This window comes from Canis lupus, chromosome 27 (genome assembly GCF_003254725.2).
Source record: "Canis lupus dingo isolate Sandy chromosome 27, ASM325472v2, whole genome shotgun sequence".
Taxonomy (NCBI): Eukaryota; Metazoa; Chordata; class Mammalia; order Carnivora; family Canidae; genus Canis; species Canis lupus.
Window position 1 is genome coordinate 20,897,130 of NC_064269.1, and position 27,239 is coordinate 20,924,368.

A 27,239-nucleotide genomic window follows, 5' to 3' on the forward strand; every position below is an offset into this window, starting at 1 on the left:
CCAGCACCCACCGGGCGGCGGGGCCGGGCGCGCTGGGGCGCAGGCGGGGAGGGGACGCGGAGGAGGCGGGAGGAGGAGCGAAGGTGTGGGGGACAAAACTTCTGAAAGGAACAGGAAACCTGCCGGGGAGGCGGCGGCTGCGGCTCTCGGGGCGCCCGGGCGGCGAGGTCGCGGGGAGCGCGGCGGGCGGGCAGGGCTGGGCCCCGACACCCGGTCACCGGGCCGTGCCCTCCCCGCCGCCGTGGGCGCTGCCGCCGCGCGCTCCGCTCCGTCCCGCCTCTGCCGCCGCGGCTGCCCGGAGAGGGCGGCGAGGGCGCGGGGAAGACGAGGGACGTGTGCTCCGGAGCATGAAGCAGCATGTCTGATAAGATGTCCAGCTTCCTCTACATAGGGGACATCGTGTCCCTGTACGCGGAGGGCTCGGTCAACGGCTTCATCAGCACCCTGGGGTAAGCCGGGGGCGGGGGCCCCCCAGCCCTGCCCGCCGTGCGCGCGCGCCCCCGCCCCTGGGGCTCCCCGCGGACAGCGCCCGGGCGCTCGCTGCGCGCCGGCGGGGAGCTGCCTGCCCCGGGAGGCGAGGCTTTCCCAGCCGCTTCGTCATCCGAAGCTCAGAGCCGCGGCAGAAAAGGAGGAAGTGATTCAAGAGCCCCGAGACAGGGCCCTTGCGGAGAGGTCTTCTCCGGCTTCTGCACGGGGCGTTGGGGTTAAAATGCCTGTGTCCCCTCAGGGGTGCGGCAGACGCGCGCCTCCACCGCCCTGGAGCCCCCCTCGGTGCCCGGGTCGGCCTGCGAGCCGATCCCGCGATGCGCTGCCGTGAGCCCGACAGTGTGGCTTTGCCCTCGCGGGGTGGCTCCCCGTCCCGTCTCCGCTGGAGTAGTTTTCTCTGGGCTTTGCCAGACGGGGACTTGGCCCGCCGTCGGGGCGGCCTAGGGACAGGGCAGCGCTGTGACCCCTCACGGGTCCCCAAGGGCCTCCCGGGTTCCAGAGCTCGGACGGGCTTTTCCCCGTCTCGGGCCTTGGCCCACTGAAATCCTCCACCTCTCCTGGAACTCAGCCGAGTGCAGGGCTCTGGAGACTCGAGTTGATTTATGAATGGGGGAAATATGTCTATAAACATAGCATGTGCTACTTGCTGAAATAGGACTTCCTTGATTACTGGTATTTTCTCTCTGTCCTGACTGTGAATACCGGTTAGCAGCTTAAATGCACAGGGCAGTGCATTTTGATGCGCACGCATTTCTTTCTTTCTTTTTCTTTTTATTTTTTGGTTACTTTATGGTCTCCGTACTTAAGACTGCCCCGTCTTCCAGATTTCAGGCTGCGGAACTGGTGTTTCCACTCCTGGTTGGTCACTGTTTTCTGCTGTTAGGTTTTAGGGCACATGACGGAACATGCAGTGTCCTTGGACCGTGACTGTGAGCCGTATTATAACGGAGTGACAGGGGACCAGGAAGGCACCAGGACTTAAAACAGCTTGTGTTCATTGTGCATCTCCCCTAATCGGGGAAGGAAGGCAGGGGGATATAATGTTATCCCTGTAAGGTGGATGTTAATTGTGAAACTGAAGTGTGGAAGAAAAATGTATCAATGGCCAAATGCCTGTGTTGGGTTTGTTCCTGACAGTATCGGGTCAGTTTTTGCAACCCCAACAACGTTTTGCAGATGAACTGGGCTGCACTTCACCTTTTCCCACCATAGACTCTCTGGGTGGTGGTTAAGCAGGAAATGCCCAGGCCCAAAATGTTTAGGGTCAGATCCTGGCGAATCCACATGTGAACCTTAGGACCCTGAGCAAAGTTACAATATTGCTCAGTATCTCAGTTTCTTCATGTCTGAAAATGGGAATGATAGTGGTTTCTGCCTCAGAGGGCTGTGGTGAGGACGAAGGGAGTTAATACATGTAAAATGCTTAGCACAATACCTGGCACATAAAAAGCCCTTTTGTAAGTGTAGGCTACTGTAATTATCACTACCTTGGTGACTGTGAGCAATAGTTACACTTGTAGACAAAAATAATGAAAAGGACTAGGAATAGAGCATACAACCTAGACAAATAAAAGGCCATGTTTTTGTAGTATCTTGTTCAGCAAAGGTATGTGTTTGTGTACCTATACACACACATGGGGCTAGAGATGGTAAATCAGGAAGCTACAACTCTAGCGGTTGTGCAGTCTCTCCTGCTCATTTTGGAGATCAAGGAACCGAGGGGAAAAGAAATGAAACGACTCGCCTAAGAATCAAGACATTAATGCCCAAAGCTGAAACCGTAACCCTGTCTCCAGATTCCCAGCAAAGTGTGTGTTTCTTTGGTTACACATCATAATAAAAATAAAGCCTTGATAAAAGTAAGCTCGACCTTTAATGAGGCATATGTTTCTAGAAATATTTATCAGTATTCAGTATTTCTTGCTGGTGTTTTGAAGGCTGAGTTTCCTTAGGATGTGTGTAATAGTTCTGTTCTGTTAACAAACCGAGTCTTGTTGAGGTTCCTATGACAAGACCTCTGTGCAGTTCCATTCTAAGGTGAGGAAGGATCTTTAGAAATGCTGCCCTTGGTGAAGCTGGGTGCTTTGGATATTCTTTTTCTCTAACTTGGGGAGCTAAAAATTTGTTTTAAAGTTTCTGATTGCTGTGTTAGCTCTTTATCTGCTTGACACTTGATAGCATGGTGGTTTTTCAAATTCAGCCGGAGGGAGTAGTTAATGAGAACTTAATTTACACAGCATTTCAAGGTAATTCTTGGTAAAGGTACTTGTCTGTAAAGAAATTTTGTTTGCTCTTAACATTTGGTGTGAGAGGGAGTTTTGGAGCATATGCATTGTTCTACTTAGCTTTAAGGAAGTTTTGCAATAAGGTAATGAATTTTTCTGCTGAAAAGAAAATCAGGTTCACTCTGTGAGAGTTTAGCAGGCTTCTCAGAGGTACTTCCTACTGGAAGTGTGGGAAGATTTTCATAGGCTCTGTGACCCAGCTTCTAAGTTCGATTTTTCAAGTCTGTGAAAATTAGAATGTCCCAGTTGCAAAGATTTGCATTTCCTCTTTTTTTCTCCGGTTATTCTTTAACCAATACTTACCTGGTGTTTCTGAATCCGTTTGTTGCTGACTGAAGTGTTATACTCCCAGCTTGTATAGGTGCAAAAAGGGCCCAGTTTGTATTTTCTTTTTTTTTTTTTCCAGTTTGTATTTTCTAACTTAACTTTTCATCTAAAGACCTATTTAGGAAATCATCTAAAGACCTATTTAGGAAACGATTATGGGACGCCTGGGTGGCTCAGTAGTTTAGCATCTGCCTTTGGCTCATGTGATCCTGGGGTCCTGGGATTGAGTCCCCCATTGGGGTCCCCACAGGAAACCTGCTTCTCCCTCTACCTATGTCTCTGCCTCTCTCTCTGTGCCTCTCAGGAATAAATAAATTTAAAAAACCAAAAAAAAATTGATTTAAGGAAAACTGCTTTATCTATTTATTTAAAGATTTTATTTATTTAAAAGGGAGAGAGCATGAGAAGAGATAGTGGCAGAGGGAGAGGGGGAAGGAGAGGGAGAAGCTGGTTCCCCACCGAGCAGGGAGCCTGAAATGGGGCTGGATCCCAGGACCCCTGGATCATGACCTGAGCTGAAGGCAGACGCTTAACTGACTGAGCCACCTAGGCGCCAGAGAACTGCTTTAAATCTTAGAGAATGAAGATCCTAGAGAATGAACATATATTGTAAATAATTTTTTGCTAATGGTACATTTTAGGATTGTCATCTTTAATTTTTAAAGGGAAGGGGGGGAATTTTGGAATCTGCTGTATGATTTCAAATGCAGTGGTAATTGTTCCTTCTGCTCTTTTAAAGTTTCGTTATCCTGAGAATGACTTTGCTGGCTGTTGCCATATCGGACACTTCATATTTCTGGGTCCATCCACTTGACCAGTGGTTAGATGCCATACAGTGGGAATGAGCATAGCAGAACTTCCAGGATGGGTGGGATAGAATCAGGGAAAGGTATTTAACTCCATCATTATCCATCCTCCATAGGATTGAGAGGTTTAGCAGATGACATGTATGCATCTGTGTGTGTGTGTGTGTGTGTGTGTGTGTGTGTAAGTGATTGCTGTCTTTGGTTTGAAATTTCATCATAGGATCTACTAAGAATCAACACCCACTAGTTAATGCCTTAGTCACTGATGCAGTGACTGCAAAGCACCTTCAGAGTCTCTTAGCCAGAGTGCCAAAAGGTTGGGGCCCTATTTTTACTTTCTGCTTGATTTTGGCCAATTCAGTGAACTTTTCAGTTCCTTTGTTTCCATGTTCAATGGCAGACGTGAGGTAGGGTGGTGGTGTGTCACATAGTTTATAATTCGTTCCTGGGATGAATGAAACTGCAAATGTGTGCCTTTTATTGTTCCAAGTTATAGTCCCGCTCCGGTTAACGTTTTTGATATTTAAATATTTGCAGATTTGTTTTATTATCATCTTCTTTTTGTCATTGAATTATGCTACTCTTATAGTTTTAAAAATCTTTCCCTTACTAGGACTATCTGATCAGTGAAGAGTCAAATAGATGAAGCAAGGAATGGTTATGGTCAAGTTTTATTTCAGAATAGTTTGTAGGTTATCTTTAGTCTTCAAATAGAAGCCTTCAGAGTAACAGCCAGTATTTCCTGCTGCCATTAGCTATGTAAATGTAACTTTGTTTTGGCAAAGGCATATGTTATTGTGATCAAAATATCTAAAAATCCATCGAATATTTGCATGCCTGTTCAGTGGGGAGGAAGAAGACCGTAGAATCTCGAATACTTGGTTGTTTTGGAAAGTCTAAGGGTTAGTAGTGTCATGTTATGGAACTTGAAATCTGCTCAAGTACAGAGACACTTTCTGAAGTGGCGAACATAAAGTCTATTTTAAGCTAAAAGGTTGACTGTTTCATTAACTTAGAAGTCATTCTTTTTGACCCTCTTTTGTGGAGAGAGCTCAGTCAGGTAAACAACCATCCCTCCTCAAAGGCCCCTGATGCTTCGTTCTGATAGACTAGAATTCACAGGAAACTGCTTAGCCTTATTCTGGGTTTAACAGAAGATTTTTTTTTTTTTTTTTTTTTGGCATAGGTAGCACATTTCATAAGCACATTTTTCCCTTGGAACTGTTTTTGTACAGATGGAATATAGATAACTCACAGAAAATAGAATACTATAGACTCATAATTTAAAACTGAAATTCCAGGCACAGGGTGTGTCTTCATATATAAATCTAGAAGAATAAGTAATAGTGGACTTCTATGACAAAATTATAGCACAATAGCCAAATGACTTTAATTCTTTTTTTTTTTTAAACACCAGTTTTTGGTAACATAATCAGATTACAATGAGAAGTGAAATTTTATGATCATTCATTCATTTAATGGATAAAACTGCCTTTCAAAGGTATTGATGCCTTTTTTTGTGGTTACCTTTCTACACTCATACAGATTTAAATAGGAAAGTTTCCAATATATGCCTTCAGAAAACCATAATTCTATTAAAGAAATACAAAACAATAGGTATGGAAAATAGGGAAAGAAAATAGAGCAGCGTAATAAGCACTGGTGGCACTCATGGTGAATGGATAGGTGATTTTTATTTTCATTTTTGTATCTCTTGTATCTCCCAGATTCTATATATGTTTCTTTAATTAAACATCTATTACTGGTATAGTCAGGAGAGTTAGTTAAAGTGAAAACGATATTTTTAAAGATTCTTCAGTTTTTTTTTTATTACTGTTGGTCAGTAGTATTTACCTTAAAAAGCATAAATAAATTATTGTCCTGGTCATGGGCAGTGAAGGAAAACTATAAACTAGGAAAATTATAAACTAGCATCTGTGTTGCTGAAATAGATGGTTATATGTCTACCATAGCCAAATTTTTTCCTATTATTTGCTATCATTGGCATTGAAAATGTATTATGGAAGAATGTTTGTCTGGCCAGTAATGCTGAGCAATTATGAATGATTGGTTTAACTTATGCACTAAATAGATAGTTTGTTTTATTTTAGAAGTCTGTTTACACATGCAAGAAGTATGCACTTTAGCATGGCTGACTTGTTCCTGTTTGTAATCTTAGTAGTCACTATGGTACTTTTATTTCCTGAGTCAGCATCTATAGGCAATAGTTTGTGAAGGATTTCTTTTTGTGTATGAATAATTGAAATGTTTTCATTAAGTATCTTCAAAATGGATGGCTTAGCTTTTTCAAAATTCAAATTAATAATTGGCTAACAATAGTTATTTTATAGTTTATACAACACACATCCACAGAAATCCAACCCTGAATTGAGAATAAGTTAAATTATGAGGTTATTTAGAAAAAAACTTTAATCATAAAATTGAAAATGTGTTTACATCGTGAATCAAGCCCGGTAACTTGTGATGTTGTTTATGCAGGAGCATGCTGCAGATGGAATCATTAATTCATTCAACAAATATTTAATGAGTCCTGATTATGTGCTTGGGATACAGTGGGAAGAGAGGCTAGATTTTTTTTTAAGATTATTTATTTATTTATTTATTTATTTATTTATTTATTTATTTATGAGAGACACACAGAGAAGCAGGCTCCATGCAGGGAGCCCAATGTGGGATTTGAACGCGGCACTCTGGGATCACGCCCTAAGCCGAAGGCAGACGCTCAACCACTGAGCCACCCAGGCGTCCTTAGATTTTTTTTTTTAAGATTATATATATTTGAGAGAAAGAGAGAGAATGGAGGGAGGAAGAGGGAGGGGAAGAGGGAGAAACAGACTCTCTGCTAAACTGGGAGCCCAAGGTAGGGCTCAATCCCAGGACCCTGAAATCATGACCTGTTGCCAAAGGCAGACCCTTGACCAACTGAGCCACCCAGAGGCCCAGAGATGCTAGATCTTAAACGGTGTTTAATTATTATCTCCAAAACTAAAACTGTCTTTGAGAATTTGTAGTAAGTAGAATTGTTTGAGAACTTGGCGAAGATCTATGGGAGAGTAAATGTACTGACACCTTCTTTGCTCTCAGTGCTGTAATTACCACGAAGTAAGGAACTGTCATTTTAATCTTTGTTGCCTAGCACCTCACACAATTCCTGTTTAATAAATATTTGTGAAATCAGTGTAGTAACTATTTAGTGATGGAGGTAAGATTGATATTGAATAACCACAACATAAGGCAATTCTTTTAAAATGTCATAAAGATGATTAAAAACAGTGTTATAATGAAGTCAGAAGAGGATTCATTGCTTCTGGCTGGTATGACCTAGAGAGGGCTTCTAGAAGGAGGTGGTATTTACGTAGAACTTTGAAAGATCTTTAGGATGGATATTTGTCTCAAGTCTATACCCATAATTTGATCATGTATTCTTGGTACTTTTTTCTTCCATTTAAAAAGAAGCTTGGTGAAATTTTACTGTCCATTTTGATAGCTCCAAAAAGGGAAGCAAATAATTTGATACTTTTGAGATATGAAGAAATAGAAGAAATGATATAAGAACATATTTTATCCTTATTACCAATTGTAAGATGTTTTAGTTTGGTTCAGACCCTCTGACTTTTTGCCTCCTGCTGCCTGTGACTGTTCAGCGCACACACACACACACACACACACACACACACACACACACACATTCCCACATGGTATAGAATACCTTTCATAGGTTCCTATGAATGCAGAAAAAGACTTAGGGAGTGAACAAAGCATAACTTGAATACATATCTAAATTCTTAGAATTCAGATGTGTTATTGAGCTTCTTCTATCTATTAATTAGTAAGGTGTTTGAGCTATTAAAATATTCTCATAAAAATTTCTTTGTGAAAATTATAAAATGCTGGACTTTTGTTATGTATTAGTTTTCCAAAAACAATTCCTCAACAGAGTCCTAAAGAAAACTGAAGGTTTATTTTTTAAGATTTTTATTTATTTATGAGAGTCAGAGGGAGAGAGGGAGAGAGAGAGAGAGAGAGGTAGAGACATAGGCAGAGAGAGAGGCAGGCTTCATGCAGGGAGCCTGATGTGGGACTTGATCCTGGGACTCCAGGATCCTGCCCTGGGCCAAAGGCAGGTGCTTAACCGCTGAGCCACCCAGGCGTCCTGAAAACTGAAGTTTTTAATTAAGTAATTCCTAGATATTTAGTGCTCCAACACCTTGTGGTAATGACTAATCTTGAAACAGTCACTAAGAGCAGATATTACTACTCTCCACATCTTATCTCCTATTGAAAAGAGGATTCTTCAGATTATGCAAGGAATTACATGGATCATCAGAGCTAATTATAAGAGCATAAAGAAACAGAACTCACAGAAAAACCAAAATATAAAACTGGACGATAAAGTTGTTGATTGACCTTTCTAGTGACAAATCAAAGTATATTACAGATGTCTCCTGCTCTCTGAAAGTTCACTTTACCCCATTAAAAAAAAAACCTACATTAATGCTTGTTTTCTCTAATTGAAAGAAATCCAAAGAGGATTTTTGCATTTATGAAATGGTAATTGCTTCTTTGCTTTATTTCAGTTTGGTTTATGAAAGGTGTCATAGGAATGCTCTACTTTCTGATGGGGGTGGGGTGGAGAGGGAACCTGTTGTTTTGTAAAAATTGCAGAGAATAAAGTGATCTCCAACTCATGTTCCAACTCACATTTAATTACATTATTTACAAACCTTGTACTGAGTTGTCTTGGAACTCTTGAAAAAACAGTATATCAGTATCCTTTGCTATCCTAATTCTCACCACCCTGTCTCAAAAGCCCAAAAGACTTGGAAAGCAAAAGATACTTGCATATTATTTTCCCACATGGTTAAAGCCTAAGAATCAAAAGTCTGTTAAATATATTAGAAGTAAGGTTCTTAAAAAAAAAAGAAGTAAGGTTCTTTTGTTTGTAAGGAACAGAAACCATCTCTGGCTAGCTTAAGCAAAGAAGGAAATGTTAATTATAAGGATACTGGAGGAACTCCAAGAAATTGAATGATGAGCTCAACAACTGAGCAATAAGAAAGGCCGAAACCCAGGGCTGCTGTGGGAATCTGTAGAGCAGAACTTTCTCTCTCGAGTCCTGCCATTCACATGAGTTGGATCCAACAATTCCTATACTCTACATCTTTCTTCTTAAATTTCAGAATAACAAGTGATGGAATTTGGGTCCATTTGGATTATTCACTTATGTGAATGAAAGAAGTGATAGTGCCAGGTTTAATTACCAGAGAAGTCACTGAGCAGGGCTCTCTGATTTCTGCCAGCTTCCAGGCAGTCTGGTGTGGGTGCGGGAGAGCTAAGAGGAGTGTGAGCTTAGATCACCGCTTGCTTAGTGGGTAGATTAACGGTAACTTCTTAGTGCTTTTCTAAATCATAACTGTGGGAAAATATATTTAACATACATTTTACCATCTTAACCATTTCAGGTGTAAGCATTAATCAGATTTAAGTGTTGTGTAGCTATTGCCACTATCCATTTTCAGAACTTTTTCATCATCCCAGACAGAAACTCTGTTAACTGTTAGAAAGTCACTCTCCCTGCGTCTTCTCCTCCTCTCTGCAATTCCTAGTCTACTTTCTGTTTCTAGCAGTGGAATTGGTGGGTCATTGGTAGCATATTTAACATTTTGCCTCAGCCTTTCCTATTCTCCTTGTCCTGCTTTACCCTTTCCTCCCCATACTATCTTATTACCGTATGTAATATATAAGATACATAAATAATGTATCCATTGTTTATCACCTGTCTATAAACTCTTTGTAGGTAGGTATCTTTCTGTTTTGTCACTGAATATCTCAAGTGCTGGGCTCCATAAATATTTATTGAATTAGGATATGTATATTCTCAAATCCCTAAGTAGCTGTTAACATCAGCCCTCCTCTGGAGAAAAGTCAATGTAATTGTTCTTACTAAATGTTTTGAGAATTCATATAGGTAATTCTTTTAAAACAGATGAAAGTTGTCATTGGTTTTATGGTGCCATTAAATCTTACTATAATAGGTAGTTTAATAATCTCTTGGGTCATATCTCTGTACCTACCTGGCCCAATATGTGATAAAACCTACAGTCTGGAAAAAGTAATGTATAAAGTCTTATTTAATGGTTTGTGTATTATAGCCACATTAAAGAAAAGTTGATATTTCTGAAAGTTCAGTTTTGTTTTTAATGTGTGCAAAGGGTGAATTTGTAAGCATTTTATGAGACAATTTCTTACTTTAAATGAGCTCTTTCCCTTTGTGGATGGTATATAACATAACACATCCAGAGAGTTATTTTGCATTTTAACTGCTATGGGCAAAAAAGTTTAGTCGGAAATAATTTGCTAATATGAAACTGGAGAATAGTTGGGGGAATTTATAGAACTGAAGAAAAATAAAAGAGGGCATATAATAACATATAATTTTTATTTTTGAAATTTAGCAATAAGTGTCTGGAAAAGGATAAGCATATAAATATAGGTTGAGAGAACAAATGGTCAGTATTTTTGTTTTCCATTAATGTATATTCTGTTTATTGACCGAGTCTTTTAGAATGTGGTTGGCCTCAAGCTTATTCCAAAATATACATGTTTGGCCATTCTTCTTAAGAACTTATAATTTGCCAGAGTTGATATTTGCTCTTATTCTTGGCATCTTCACTGGTAGCAATGTACAAATAAAAACTTCTCTGAGGGTGTATTGGCATATAGAATAGAGAAATAAAGTGAAAATGATAGATATGCACAAATTACAAAATAATTAAAAGAGTGAAACAATGTTTTTCTATTTCCTTGAGTTATAATGTGCCATGATCATCTATGATAGGTGTGTAAAATGTAATAGCTTTAGAAAAGTACTTTTGAGATGAAAGATACAAAACATTATCAGAGTTTTGCTTCATTTCTGTAATATCCAAGTCAATTCAGTGGAAGTACATCATACTAATTAAATACAATGACTTAAAAATATGTTACACAGGGCACCTGGGTGACTCAGTGGTTGAATGTCTGCCTTTGGCTCAGGTTGTGATCCCGGGGTCCTGGGATTGAGTCCCACATCGGAATCCCCACAGGAAGCCTCTTTCTCCCTATGTCTCTGCCTCTCTCTCTGTGTCTCTCATGAATAAGTAAATAAAATTAAAAAAAATTACACAAATCACCAACACAGTTGCATTAGGGATCCAAAATAAGTTAATGATTTAAGGACTAGTTACCTGTGTTTGGCTAAAGTGTTCAAGGTCACTGCTGATATCAGGGACATAACTACTTAAACATTTGCATTTCAAGTAGATTTTTGGCTTCAACCATATTTTCAAAGAGGGTAATTTCAAACCTGGTTGTTAAAATAGGCAGGAAATGTAAAGAAAGGAATTTTGTTGTAGTAAGGACTCTATACTTGTGGCTAGGAATGGTAAAAATTGTGACATTTAAGTCAAATTGAGCCACATTGTCAATGAAAGTGTTAGTTATTTAAAACTTTACTAAATTAATCCATCTCTTCCATCTCTAGGATTAATAACAAATGAGAAAAGGGCCTTTACTTACTCTTCTTCCCTATTTACCTGGCAGGACATGATTTAATAGTTGAGTTCAATTCTAAACTCTTGTGAAGAATGAGCCTCCTTTCCTGATCAGTACAAATGAAGTCATTGTTATCTGTTAGGGTGAAACACAGTGCTTATTTCCACTGTTAGCTGCTACAAAATCTCTCAGAAAGTCTTTTAAAATATTATCAAATTGCAAGTATAAAAACACTTTTTTGTTATTGAGGAAGCTGGATAAAGAATTGTTTAGGTAAATTGTCATGTAGGAGTTTTGCGAGGCAGTAATTGCTTTGGCAATAGTATATCAATTTATAGTATGACAATTTTCTAAAGAGTAGATCAACATTTGTTTTGCATATTTTTTCAAAATGGAAGTTACAATTAATGTGATAAACTCTAAAGAATTGATGCCAACTGCGTCATTTAGTTTGAGCCCTATTTAAGTTAGCAAAATGCATTTTAATTTCAATTTCTATATCACAGACAGCTAGTTATTCTCTCAAATTCATTTTCCCTTTCTTTCATACTAACAGAAGTATTTGAGTTTGTGGGTTACCCATAATAAAGACCACATTTCCCTTGCTTCCTTGCAACCAGAGTGGTCATGGACTGAATTTTGAGGTCAGGCCTTTAAAGGAGACTTCTACTGCTCTCGTCCCTTCCCTCCCTCCCCCTGCTGTTTGCCATTGGGTTGATTGTAGTATGAGCAGGTTAGAAGCCATCTTGAATTAGGCTGATGGATCAATATATTGGGAATAATAGAGCATCAGCAAATAAACCTGTTCTCTGGATCTCCTCACTTCCTGGCTTGACCACATTCTAAGAGAAGATAGGCAGATAAAGGCCAGATCATATAGTCCCCATTAGGTAATGTGAAGCCTTTGAAGGATTTTTTAAAAAGATTTTGTTTATTTATTCATGAGAGATACAGAGAGAGAGAGAGAGAGGGAGAGAGAGAGAGAGAGCGAGAGCGAGGCAGAGACACAGGCAAAGGGAAAAGCAGGCTCCGTGCAGGAAGCCTGACTTGGGACTCGATCCAGGACTCCAGGACCACGCCCTGGGCCAAAGGCAGATGCTCAACCACTGAGCCACCCAGGGATCCCCCATTGAAGGATTTTTAAGCAGGAGAGTGAGATGATTAGGTTTTGCTCTAGGAGGATCAGACAGTGCTAAAGAGAAAGAATAGAATAAGGTTGCAAATGGTAGGCATGGGAGGAATCCGGGTCCTACATGAAGGTAGCCTGAACCAAGGAGCTGTACCTTCTTAGACCTAAGAAGTTTTACAGATTGAAATATTCGCTATGACTTTTGAGGCTTTATTTTAAAAATGAAACACACAGACTTGAAAGAAGTTTCTCTTTCATTTGCTTATGTTTGGATAAAAGGTCATTAGCCCAGTACAACTTCAGGCTCTCCTGGGCTCTGAGAGAAAAGCTTCTTGTTCTATGCTTTCTTTCTTCCCCTGGCTCTTTTTGGCACGATGCCTGCCCCCCCCCCCCCCCCCCCCCGTCCCCCCTCTTTGAATTGCACATACGTTCTGAGTTCCTTCTTACTTACCACAGGGCCTTTTGACATGTTTTCTTCTCTGTCCGGTAGGTTTCCCCACGTAAGCCCATCCCTTTCACCTAATTTATACCTGTTCATCATTCAGATTTCAGCTTGTTGATCTTTTGCAGTGAACTTTTCCTGATCTCCAGGCTGTGTGAACTCCCTTTCTATATGCTCATACAGCACCATATTTTTTCCCTTGAGAAAACTTGCCATAGTTGTGGTTTTAATTTTACTTAAACTCTGTAAGAGCAGAGCCCGTCAGTTTTGTTCACAATTATGTCTTCTAATACCTCACAGAGTATCTGTCAGATAGTAGATACTGAAGAAATTTTGAGTTTGATTCAGACAAACCTGGTTTCTTTCTTTCTTTTTTTTATTTATTTTATTATTTTTTTATTTTTTATTTTTTGAGAAAAATTATATGTGGATTAATGCTTTTCTTATAATTCCTTTGGTCTTTTTTTTTTTTAAAGATTTTATTTATTCATGATAGAGAGAGAGAGAGAGAGAGAGAGAGAGAGGCAGAGACACAGGCAGAGGGAGAAGCAGGCTCCATGCAGGGAGCCCAACGTGGGACTTGATCCCGTGTCTCCAGGATCATACCCTGGGCTGCAGGCGGCGCTAAACCACTGAGCCACCCGGGGGGGCTCTCTTTTTTTTTTTTTTTGACAAACTTGGTTTCAAAGTACAACTCCTCTTGGTATGACCTTAAGAAGTTACTTAATACTGAAACCTCAATTTCTTTATCTGTAAAAGTGGGATTATTCCTTAGGTTATATTGCCATGAGATTAATGGGAATTAACATATATAAAACCCTTAGCATCAAACTCTTACCATCAGGCACCCAAAATTAAATATGTAGAAACTGTTATTACAACAACTGTATTGTAACAACTGCTGTTGTTATTACTATTACTTTTATTGTTACTATATTCAAAACATCAGCTAGAGTCTCTTTTTGGAAGCTTGGTTGAGTTCATGTGTGTTGATGTTCAAAGTTCTGCTGAATTATGTTTATAAAATTTTTTAGTAAATGAATTTAAGCTGGTATTTGTTTAGTAGGCTGTTCAAAGGCACACTACCTTATCTATTATTTATTTTGGTTTTGGCTTTTTTTTTCTTCCTCACTTCGATAATGCACGTTACTAAATTGCAGGCACTTATATTTATCTTTTATTAGTGGTTTGATGCCTGCTATCCTTTTGATGTAATGCAAACACCTGAAGTGTATCAACATTAGTAATAACCTTAGAATTGCTTGGCATATATATACCCTATCTTCTTTGACTAGACTTTTCAAGTGTTGTTACATTTTAAAGATAACATGTTATTTTAGTTGCTGACATTTCTTCCCTGGTAGGACATAGTGGTAAAATGAAACAATTTTGTTTTATTTATTGAAACAAAAAAATGTTTGCTTTGGAGCCATTAGGATAGAGATTTTACACAGTTTTCCACTGGACAGCTGGTGCTACTGTATCTTCTGTGGTTTCCTATTGGCCAAGAACTCCTAATGAACATCTGTGACTGGTAGAGGGATTAGCAAAATCATTTCTCTAATTCGGATAATTAGTTGGTTTACAAATAACAAATTTGCCTAGGATAATCTTGTTAAATTTTGAATAGTGACTAATCAAATAATGATGGTTACTTATCTTGGGAACACTAATGATTTTTAGACAAAATCATAGGGATCTGAAAGGCATGGAGTGTGTTCTTACTCCTGCCTCTTAGATCTGCCTAACGAACAAAAGTACATAGGCTCTAGCCTTTTTTCAGTTAGGCCATAAAAGAAGGTTTTACTACTTACTGGAATCTTAGTATATGTATGCACACAAACTGTTGAAGAATCCTTATAAATAAAAGCATTTAAAAACCACTTAAAATCCCCTCTTTATAAGCTCTTGTTTGAAAGTTTCTCTATGATGCTTCCTTTTAGCTAATATAAAATCCTTATGTTGCAGTTTATACCAGTTTGCTTTTCTAGTCCTACTGGAGTAATGGATAAGAGCTCCACACATGTCACATTCCTTGTTATGACAGAACTAGTGAACCTGAAGATCCGTAATAATCAGGATGTTTTTGGTTGCGAGAAACAGAAGACCCAACTGGAACAATTGTCAGCAAAGAGAACTTTGTAATCACGGTAACTGAAGAGTCTAGGCAGAGCTCTGTTACAGACTCTGTCCCTTGATTCTGTTTTATCATGAGTGTTAGTTCCATCCTCAGCAAGCCTCGGTCTCTGGTGGTGGCATGGCTGCCAGCAGCTTCTGCCTCACAGTACCCTATCCTCTTACCCTCAGAGCTGAGAAGAGTGCCTCATTTCCTCAGACCCTAGAAGTACTGCAGTCATCACTGTTGCTTGACTAGGATAATGGTCCCATCTTCAGCCGAACCCTGTGGCTAGGGAATGAGATGCTCTTCTTACAGAGATGACATCATCATGCTTGAGTGGGAGAAAGAAGGGCCCTTCTCCATTATTCTCTCAGGATTCTGATGCCAGAGAAAGGCAGTGGATGCTGGAAAGGCAGACAACACGTGCCCACTGCAACCGAATAACGTTACCCCTTAGCTTCCAGGCAGCCAGATTTCCTATGTCCTTACAGCCAGGTTTTCAAATGTGAAGGCTTTAATTACCTTTGGTGCTAATAGAAGACTATTCTCTTTCCAGTTTATTACTTTTGGGCTTGTTATACTAGCACTGTTTCAGGTGGAGCTTACTTCTGGATGAAAAGGAGGAAATTTAATACAAATTATACAATACAAATGCAAATTATTTAATATCGAAATTCAGTTTCCCATCTTTAAATTGGGAGTACTAATTAAATGTGTCCTCTGTTCCTTAGTGGTTCTTTGGGGATATGAAATGATGTTATACCTGTGTAAATGTTCGAAAAGGTATACTGGTACATGCTAGATGTTTTGAATTACCTGAATACTTTTACATGCTGTAATAAAACTCAAGTCTAGTCCAGTCTAAATTTGGCATCAACTCTTGAAGGAAAGGACTCAGGAAATTAAGGGTGGGGGTCATGGTGAGGGGTCAGAGGTAAGGGAGCAGTTTATTGTGCCTAAATAATACCTCAGTAATGTTGCTACAAAAGAAAAAAAGGAGGGAGTTTATGAAACAGACATTTTCAAAATAAGTACATTATTCATAAGCACATGAATAAATGTGCTTTGATAAATGAATCTCATCCAAAAAAAAAAAAAAAAAAGAATCTCATCCATGAAAGTATATGCGCGAGAATCTCTATATCTTACACTAAATTTTATTGTGAATGCATTTCCTTTCAATGTAAATAGTTTTGTTTAGGCACAAGTAGCTTATCCACTTCATGGAATAATTGTGGCACCTTATGTGCACACAACGTACATGAATTAATTATTTTTATGGAGATACATACAAAGCAGGGTGTAATATAGCAGGATTTAAAATACAAATTTTGAAATAAAAAAAATCACTAGTTTAGATCCCCCACATTAGAAAATTTTGTTTTGAAAATACTTTCAATTAAAAATTCCACCTATTTTGTGCCAGAGCTAGATGTGAATTATGATCCCTAATTAATATGTAATATTGAAATGTGATCTTTGTGTGACCTTTCAGAAATGACACCATAAATTTCTCTAAGTCTTAAAAGTCAGTGTCTTCAACTCATTTTTTTCCTCCTATTTTAGTATTTAAAACTCAGGTCCACTTTGAACTACTGAAGAAATTGGTTAGTTATGATATAATTATCTAGAAATCATATTTAATTTCAAGGTTGAAATCAAACGACTAAATACATAGATGTTTGATAATAAGCTTTTAAAGGCAATGTGGATTTTGGAAAGATCCTTTTAAGTGCTAAGGTTTGAATTCTATCCTACCTTGAAGAGGTTCTGAGAACTTGGAAAATTATTTAATATCGGAATTCAGTTTCCTATCTTTAAATTGGGAGTAGTAATTATATGTGTCCTCTGTTCGTTAGTGGTTCTTTGGGGGTATGAAATGATGTTATACCTGTGTAAGTATTTGGAAAGGTATACTGGTACATGCTAGATGTTTGGAAAATTCATATATATATATACATATACATATATATTTAAATGATAAAGTCATAAGGAGGTCACCCCAACCTATTTATTAGCTTGAGTTGAATCATATTACACATTTAAATATCAATGGCTTCATTTTCCAGATTTGATGTAGTTTAAAAAGCCAGAAAATGTTTCCCCTGTAAAACATTTCCCAGAAAATGTTTTCCATTGTTGTAGCAGTGATGCAAATAGAATGTTATGTACATAACCCATTATTTTCTTGATTTTATTTTGTGTTTATTGATGAAAGGACATATTTGGAAAAGAGAAATAATTAATGTATATAAATTATATATATGCATATATAAAATTATATATAACTAAAGTATTTTAAATATATGTATATATATGTATTTTTTTTAAAATGTCGTTTTAGTTAGTATAGGTAGTGGTTTTAAAATTACACTCCAAGTTTCATCTGACTACAATTCAACAGATCAATCATGATATTTGGAATGTTATTAAGAATATCCTTTTTTTAATTACTTTTTTTTTAACGAGACATGAGGAGATGAGTTATGGATTTAGGGTTTATTGATTGTTAAAAAAAGACATCTGGTCAAGCTGTTTCTTCTAACTCTGGTGTTCAGGGAAGGTTAAAGGGTGAAATACTTAGCACAATTATGTGTGTAAATCAAGATATCCATAAATTAAAGGAAATGTAACAACATTGAATGAGGGAACATAAAACACTTCCTATCACATCCTTTCTTTTCCTGTTTTTAAATTCTAAGCCCTTTAAAGAAAACTTTGCAATTTAGCAGTTCTTTAGGCTTTGTTTGGAATGCTAATGAGTCTGGCCTAGTAACAGCCCCAGCACTGCCAAGTTCTTGGAATTTAGATTTTCTCCAGTCATGGAAGGGGCTTTTGACTGGTGTGTGAAAGGAAGGGAAGACTGGATCCCTTGATGCTGTGCTTAGAGGAAGGGAGAATTAAAGAGGGTGGACGTGGGGAAAGTGGCGATAGGGCTTTCTACTATTTAGAGAGAATTTAGTGGTTTAGAATATTGAATAAAACAGATGACCAAAAGGATGTCATTTCACTCATTCAACATTTAAATACAGGACACCGTCGGGGGAGGTGGGGCACAGCTCTAAGGATTTTTGGAGACCATTTACTGTAGGGACTATCTATAAAACTGCTTTGCTAGAGGAAACTGAAGAAGGAACCAGGGATCGTCTTGGTAATACTCAATCTTAGTTTAGAGCAAATCTTGCGCCTTTCACAGACCTTCTTCTGACAGGACAAGAGCCAGGGCCAAAGGAGACCATGATGGTTTTTTATTCATTATGACTTAGGAAAATTTCTCCTTATCCTGGCAGGAGATCCCATCATCCTGCATGGATGTGGTCTCTCATGACAAAGCCCTCAGTGTACAACCCAGAAACAACACACATCTGAGGAATTGTTTGTCTCCTTATGGATGTATTTTTTCCATGTGATTTGTTATTATGGACAGCATTATGACTTAATGTGCAAATCTGTAGGGACTTTAAAAATAACAAGCTGAAGGGATGCTTGAGTGGCTTCATGGTTGAGTGTCTGCCTTTGACTCAGGGCGTGATCTTGGGGCCTGGGATTGAGTCCCATATCAGGCTCCCTGCTCAGTGCAGAGCCTGTTCTCCCTCTGCCTATGTCTCTGCCTCTCTCTGTGTCTCTCATGAATAAATAAATAAAATCTTTAAAAACAACAGCAACAACAAAAATAACAAGCTGAAAGCTGTATTAGTTTATGGGAGAGAGCAAGTATATTACTAAATCCACATGTGTTCCTAATAGCATGTCCCATAAGATAGGGTGACCATGTAGATTTGTCTTTCTCTCCTTGATTAGGAGTTTGGCTGGCAACCATTAGTTTGGCAAGATAATAGGACCCTAAACACAGTTACTTAAAAAGATGGCTTAAGGGGTGCTTGGGTGGCACAGTCAGTTCAATGTCAGACTCTTGATTTCGGCTCAAGTCATGATCTCAGGGTTGTGAGACTGAACCCCGAGTTGGCCTCCATGCCCAGTACGGAGTCTACTTAAGATTCTCTCTCTCTTTCCCTCTACCCCCACCCCCTGCATGCTCTAGCTCTCTCTCTCTCTCAAATAAGTAAATAAATCTTTAGAAAAACCCAAATGGTTTAAAAACTATTGTGGTAAGTTTGAAGCTTGACATTATAGAAGAGAAAGAATGAGAAAAACAGATACAGGTAAATAAGAGCACATGCTACTGAAAGACAGTAGCTGATTTTATTCATGGGGCAAATGGCTGCTGATGACATCGTTCTTCCCTTGGCTCTTCTAGGAGGCAAGAGAGTCATGCCATCTTGGGACATCTTACCAAAATGTCAAGTGAGATTGTCCTTAGGGAGACATCTTTTATTGAAGAGTGAAGGTAGTGCTTACCTGGTAAATAGGAATCAGTGAATTATTTGGTCAGGATAGGAAAAAAAAAAAAATCAGTGTGGACATTGATTACTTGTTCTTTAGTTTCACACCCAGGAGTGGCAGGAGGTTGAGAAAGAGGTTGTTTTGCCTTGAAAGGCATCTGCTTTTGGTCGTCTGGGAGTAGGAAAAGCCAAAATGAAAGCCACCAAATCACATTCATGGAGGAAGTTTTTGTGAGAAAATAGTTATAATGAATCAGGTGCTGTTAAAACATCTCCAGAAGATCATTTTTGAGTAAGGGAAAGCAGTGACCCTGGTTCCTGTTTGTCTTGTCTTATCTGCCTGCCTTCCTTTTTTTTTTTTCTCTTTCTCTCTCTCTCTTTTTTCTTTTCTTTTCTTTTCTTTTCTTTTCTTTTCTTTTCTTTCTTTCTTTCTTTCTTTCTTTCTTTCTTTCTTTCTTTCTTTCTCTTTCTTTCTTTCTTCTTCTTTTTCTTTCTTCTTTTCCTCTCTCTCTTTCTTTTTTTACCAGATAAGAATCTGATCAATATCAGTTTAGTAGAAAACCATTTTACAGGTGAAAAGGAGAGATACCTTTCCTTTTGGGTTCAGGAAAGGCAAGTGTGAAACAGACAACCTATATATTTGCTTCAAAAGGAATTAGAAAGTAGGTACTGAGTACTCCTAAGCATTCAAATGATGAGCATACTGCAGAGCATGATACCTTTCTTGAGCTTATTTTTGTAAAATTATTTTCCTTTGATTTGAAATTCTATAGATGAAACTTATAACTTTAAGAGAAGCTTCTCAAATGCTAATTTCTCTTGTAACTTTTGGGAATTATTGACATTTTGCATGTTGCAACTTGATTGCTCTTCGGTTCTATTAAATTATAATAAAGGAACTTTCAAATTCAAAGTAAGTTGCTAAGGAAAAAAATAAAGTTGGCTATTGATAGCTATATTTGTAAGCTGGGCCCTTTAAAACTTCATAGTAGGGAGAAATCCTCCTTTTGGAGAGTTATTTCTTTGTTTCCCATTAGTTTTTTTTTTTTTTTTAAATCATTGAACTGTGTTTTGGCTATAAACAGCATCCTAAGAAGAGAAGACTGTATATGATCTACAGGAGAGGATCTAAATACTCTTTTCTATTCAGTCCTTAAAACGTTAATATTTGAGATACTTTCCAGCTCATTAGGAGTTAAGGCAACCAGCTATTAGCTATTAGTTTTGTTTCCTTAGAAAAAAGGAATCATTAAAGGAGTTAGCCTCATAATATATTTTAAAGGAGAGTGATCTTTCTGTGACATGCCTGTTGAATAAATTGTGTCTTCTTTGAACAAAACTATGCTAAGGTTAAGGGATGAGAATTTCCATAAAAACTTAGAGACCTCTTGATTCTAAGGTGTGTTTATGCTCTAAGAGTTTTCCTTGATCTTTTGGGGGTTGTGTGTCGCTTTGAGATTGAGGAAATTTAAATTGCAACTTAAATAGTATACAAAAACACAAGAGTTTATGTGTGTTTGATGGTGTTCAAGATTCCCTGAAGATCACCCATTGGATTCAAGCTTGGGAATGCTTGTGCTAATGTGTAATAATAGCTCTTTATTAAACTGGAAGCTTTGGGTTTGGTTTGCATTGTACTCTGTGGTTTCCTCAGTGTCTAGGACAGTGCCTGGCTCATAATCAATGAATATTTGTTGAATGAACAGTGATAAAATAGTTATATTTTATTTTGGACACATTTGGTATGTGGTTAATCTAATCTGGATTTTCTGGTTGTTTATACTTTAACTAGATCTGTACTCTATATAGGACCTTCATTTACTTTTATTGCAAGAGATAGAAACCCAATTAGTTTGAGAAGATTAGGAGCTTTTTTGGTTTGCATTACTGGGGAGTCCAAGAGGAGGTTCTGGCTTTAGGTTCAACTGAGATCAAGGGTTCAGTTGAGGTGACCGAGGGTTCAGTTGAGACTAGGATTGTGTCTCTCTTTTTTCACTTCTCTCCTTCTCAGGACTTATTCTCAGGCAGGCTTTTTCTACTCATGGTGGGGAAAAATGATTTCTGGCAGTTCTAGGCCTACACTTTCTCTCATAATGCTTGATTTTAGGAGATAGAACCCTCCCTTTTCCTTTCATTGTTCATATCTGCTTCTGTAGAGGCACTTTGGCCCTGCCTGGCTGTATACTTTCCTCTGGACCAAGTACTGTGTGTCTGGCATGAAGGAAGAGAGAAGGGCTCACCTAGGTCTCATATCCTCCTTTGGGTGGTGGAGGGATGCCATTGTTTCTTTTTTTTTTATTTTTTAAGATTTTATGTATTTATTCATGAGAGACACAGGCAGAGGGAGAAGCAGGCTCCATGCAAGGAGCCCGATGTGGGACTGGATCCCTGGGACTCCAGGATCACATCCTGGGCCGAAGGCAGGCACTAAACCACTGAGCCACCCAAGGGTCCCCTGATGAAGAGATTTAAATAAATTTTTTCTGAGGTGATTTATCTTACTATTGAACTTCTTTCAGCAATTAATGATAATGATAAATAGTAATGATGGTGAATATTATGATAGTTAATAATTACTGAGTATGTACTTTGTGCATTTATAATCAATAGTGTTCATGATGATGATGGCTAACCTTTAGTGAATGTTAACTTTGTACCAGGTATTTGCATTATCAGATTAGTTAATTTTCAAATCAACTCTTTAAAGTTTATACTAGTACTGTCTAAATTTTGTAATTAGTCCAGAGAAATAACTTTTCAACATCACATATTTAGTATGAAATAGATAAAATTGTGATATTAGAATCTTAAAAGGAAATCTCTGTTGTTAAATTTATTATTATCCCATTTTTGTCCTGCTCTAGCAGAAGTTAATATGTCTTTTTGGGAACCTTTATTTCTGCTTATGATGATCACTGAAGAAATAGTATTAAAATTAAGAGTATCCTTGCATTTAGAGAGAAATTCATTACCTAGTGTTAATTACAAAATCTAACTTAGAAATACTATTTTTGCCTGCAAGGATAGGAATTTTTTTTTTTTTGTCTAACCTGGAAACAAGGGAAATAATTCAGCGCATGTATGTGTAGCTTTCTTCAGCTGTCATTTTCCTGCTTATTTTTGTTTACCTTTGATTTTATCCTCATTTGGCTCTGCTTTCAGAGGTCATGTGGGTTGCTTCATTTTCATTTACTCCATCCCACAGAGGTCTCTGCTTTTTAATTAAAACACTCCAGAAGAGGATTTATCTATCATTTCAGCCACAATTAAACCCTTGGTAATAACACAAATAAGTCTGGGATTATTTTCTTCCTGCAAAGAAAAGGCTTAAAAGAGGGTCTTTTGCCCATTGATTCCATCTATACCAATTATAAGGGTGACTTTAAATTGATATCTGTGTTCTTTTTTTTAATTCCAATTTATTCACATTTAGCCACTGTTAATTAAATGTTGGAAGCTATGTCTCTAGGAGGTTAATTTTTAAGAGTTTTGAGCTCTTCCCTTTTCTGATTCTAGAAATATCCCAGGTCCTTGTTGACTCAAAATAAGAGTTATCTGCTTGTAGTTTTAATAAGGCAATTGTTATACTCTTCAACTTTCTGGGGAAAAAAAAATTTAGTTTCTCATGCTGGAATAATTGTGGGAATTGGTCTATAGCTGACAGAGGTTTTTCTGGCCAGGGAACTTCTCTTGCCAACTCTTTCTTCTTAGGTATGTTTCTCTTTCATGCATGATTAGCCAGCAAGTGGTAGATAGTTCTATATTCCTCTCCTTTTGGAGAAGGTAGCATACTCAAAGGAACAAGGAAGAGGCATGTCCTTACACCTCTAAACCTTAATCACCAATTGCATTGTGCTCTGAAGAGTTCCGAAGAAGGAAATATTTTTGGCTAACTTATGTTCTGTTTTGCCTAAGAGCTCTTACTGATTGGTACTTTTTGAGGTCTCTTTTAGCCATCCACTTCCAGAATATCTAATTAAATGTTACTTATGCTTTGCCAAGGAGATGAGCCAAGAATGAACAGTTGTATCATTATCACATATTTATTTCATCTTTCCTGCCTATGATCTTAATACTATATCATCAACTTCATTTTGTCTTTTGCAATTTGGTTTCTTTACCTTCCCGATCCATTCATCCATTCAATTCATTCATAAATGAAGTACCCATTCATTCTTTCAATTATTTTTTGTGAACGGACTATATCCTAATCACTGTGCTACATATTGAGGTACATATTGAGGGTATAAAGATTAAAAATATACTCCTGCAGGGGCACCCGGGTGGCTCAGTTAGAAGAGCATGAGATGCTTGATCTCAGGGTCATGAGTTTGAGCCCCATGTTGGGTGTAGAGATTTATATAAATACATAAATAAACTTAAAAAAATATACTCCTCCTGCAGTCCTCAAGGAGCTCACTGTTTTTTAGAGGTATGTATCTTAGAAGTATAATGGCAATAAATATCACCTTGGAAGGGTGCATATCAAATATGGTGGGGCCGTAGAAGGAGTCTAAGCCTCTGGTGCATGGATGAGTATGGGCTTTTTAGCTAAACATAAGTACATTATGAGCCAAGAGAATAGTATTTTTTAAAAACTTATGAATTTAGTCTATATTTTAGAAATATAGTAGAAATATGAAAATCATATATAGTAATCTGAAAATAGTTGAGGGACCTGGTATGTTAATATTCCATATATGCTCAAAAGAAAATACTTCCTCCAGTTATGAATTTTATATACTTTCATGAGGAGTTACATGTTTTATATATGCCTGTTGGATCAGGCTTGTTATTTTTGGGTTTCAAGACATATATTCTTACCAAATTTTGTCTGTTGGCTCTATCAGTAACTGAGAAGTGTGTTGAAATCTCTCACTATGATAATGTCTTTGTTAATTGCTCCCTGTAGTTCTAGAAGTTTTGTTTTATGTAATTTGAGGCTATTACGTATTTAGAATTTTGCATCTTCTTAGTGAACTAAAACACTTCTCATTATGTAAAGGCCTTATTTATCCTGAATGCTACTTTTTTCTTTTTTTAATTTTTCTTTATTTATTCTTAATATTTTATTTATTTATTCATGAGAGACACAGAGAGAGAACGAGAGAGGCTGAGACACAGGCAGAGGGAGAAGCAGGGTCCACGCAGGGAGCCCGATGTGGGACTTGATCCCGATCCCAGGTCTCCAGGCTCATGCCCTGGGCTGAAGGTGGTGCTAAACCGCTGAGCCACCTGGGCTGCCCTCTTTTTTTTTTTTTTTTTTAAGATTTATTTATCTTTTTGAAAGAAAGAGAGAAAGAGAGAGAGAGAGAGAGAGAGTGAGTGCCTGAAGTGGAGAGAGGGAAGGGGCAGAGGAAAAGGGAGAAGCAGACTCCCCACTGAGCAGGGAACCTGATCCAGGGCTGGATCCCAGGACCCCCCTAGATCATGACCTAAGCTGCAGGCAGATGCTTATCTGACTGAGCCACTCAGATGCCCCAGTGCTTTTTTTTTTTTTTCTTAAAATCTGTTTTTCTGATACTATCACTGTAACCATAGTTTTCTTTTGATTGGTATTTCTCTGTTATGTCTTTTTCTATCCTTATGTTCTAGGATGATTCTTATAATTATGTAGGATATGGTTGGATTTTTTATCCAGTCCAAAAATCTGCTTTTGGGAAGGGGGGGGGGGCGAATCTGTCTTTTAAATGATAAGTTAAAAATTTAAATTTATTATGCTTATTGTTGGCTTGGTTCTACCGTCTTACTTTGTGCCTTATATTAATCATAACTTCCCCTTGATTTTTCCTTTTTTCTTAATTTTTTTTGCATAGATTGAAGTTTTGCTTATTTTTCTTTTTATTCTTTTTTCCCCTTCCTATTCCTTCTGTATTTATATACTCTGTTTCTGTTGTTTAAGTAGTTTAAGAAATTACACTATACATACTTAAGAAAGCATAAAGGTAATTGATACTTTAATTCATTTGTGTATCATTCAGAAACACTGGACTGTTTCATTCTGATCACTTGCTTTCTGCTTATATGCAGTTGTTCATTATTTTGGTGCTGTTCTTTTTTTTTTAAACCCACACGTTAGTCATTATTATTCTTTTATACCAATGATGTTTGTTTAGATTAATTCACGTTAAGCGTTTTCCCCCTATTTCTTCTAATAACTTCTATTTTTTCTAGTAAGACAGTTTTCCTTCAGTATCTGAAGTATAAACTCAACAGTGAAAGTCTGTTAATGGTAAATTCTTAGTTTTTGTCTATCTAAAAATGCTTTTTTTTTTTTTTAAAGATTTATTTATTTATTCATGAGAGACACAGAGAGAGGGAAGTAGAGACATAGGCAGAGGGAGAAGCAGGCTCCCTGCAGGGAACCTGAAGTGAGACTTGATCCCAGATCCTGGGATCATCCCCTGAGCCAAAGGCAGAGCTACCAATAGCTGAGCTACCCAGGTGTCCTTAAAAATGCTTTGATATTACTCTTGTTCTTAAAATTAACTTTGCTAGTACACACAATTTAAACTTGACAGTCTAATTTTCTTAAAGCATTTGAAGAAATGATTCCACTATCTTCTGGCTTATATTGTGGATTTTGAGAGGTCTCTAATAGGTTGTGTTTTCTGTATCCATGGATTCATATTTTTCATTAGCTCTGGACATTCTCAGACATTGTCTCTTTGAATATTGCTTCTTTTTCATTCTCTACATCCTCTTCTTCCAGGATACGAATTATATATGCATGGTAAGCTTCTTATCCTACCATATATATTTATGGTAGGATGAGAATAAATGAAAGATAAGAATAAATATATATTGATATCCTATCATATATATGGTAGGATGAGAATAAATATATATTAATATTTATTTCAGAGAAAGAAAGAGGGCAGAGGGGGCCAGGGGAGAGGGAGAGAGAGAATCTTTTTTTTTTTTTTTTTTAAGATTTTATTTATTTGTTCATGAGAGACAGAGAGAGAGAGAGAGAGAGAGAGAGAGGCAGAGACACAGGCAGAGGGAGAAGCAGGCTCCATGCAGATAGCTTGATGTGGGACTGTATCCCGGGTCTCCAGGATCATGCCCTGGGCTGAAGGTGGCGCTAAACTCCTGAGCCACCCGGGCTGCCCAGGAGATAGAGAATCTTAAGCAGGTTCCATGCCCTTGGGCTCGATTTCATGGCCCTGAGATCATGATCTGAGCTGAAATCAAGAGTTGGACACTTAACTGACTGAGCCACCCAGGTACCCCCTACATTTTATATTTCTTTAACCCCTCTTCCATTCTTATTCTGTCCTTCTTACCCTCAATTTCCTTTTGAGTGATTCTTAAGATTTATCTTCCAATCTTCCAGGTTATTCATTAGCTGTGTCTTAATTTACTGCCTTAAACTCACCTACTTAGTTCAACACTTATGCTTCATTTGTAGAAATTCTTAATCAGATCTGTCTGGCCATTTTTGATTGCTCTACTCTTTGTTCTTTTCTTTCTTTTTTTTTTTAAGATTTATTTATTTTTAGGGAGAGAGGGAGACAAGGAGAGAGAAAGACAGAGAGAGAGACACAGGGATTGAGTGCTAGTGAGAGTTGGGGGATGGGCAGAGGGACAATCTTTAAGCAGACTCCCCGCTGAGTGCAGAGGTGACATGGGACTGGATCCCATGATCCATGAAATCGTGACTTGAGCTGAAATCAAGTTGGTCCCTTAACTGACTGAGCCACCCAGGTGCCCCTTACTTTTTGATCTTATTAAAAAAAATATAA

At 38.0% G+C, this 27,239-nt stretch overlaps 1 protein-coding gene across 3 annotated transcripts in view; it reads left to right on the forward strand.

The window, feature by feature from the left end:
* The first annotated feature begins 208 nt into the window (after positions 1-208).
* ITPR2 (inositol 1,4,5-trisphosphate receptor type 2) overlaps positions 209-27,239 on the forward strand; it is a 472,019-nt gene continuing 444,988 nt past the window's right edge. For 2 of the 3 annotated variants that reach the window (XM_025455430.3, XM_025455431.3), the window contains exon 1: positions 209-449. In XM_025455430.3, the coding sequence (XP_025311215.1) occupies positions 358-449 (92 nt within the window). In that variant the 5' untranslated portion in view covers positions 209-357. The remainder of the gene's footprint in view (positions 450-27,239) is intronic. The other variant, XM_049102671.1, reaches the window with a different exon arrangement.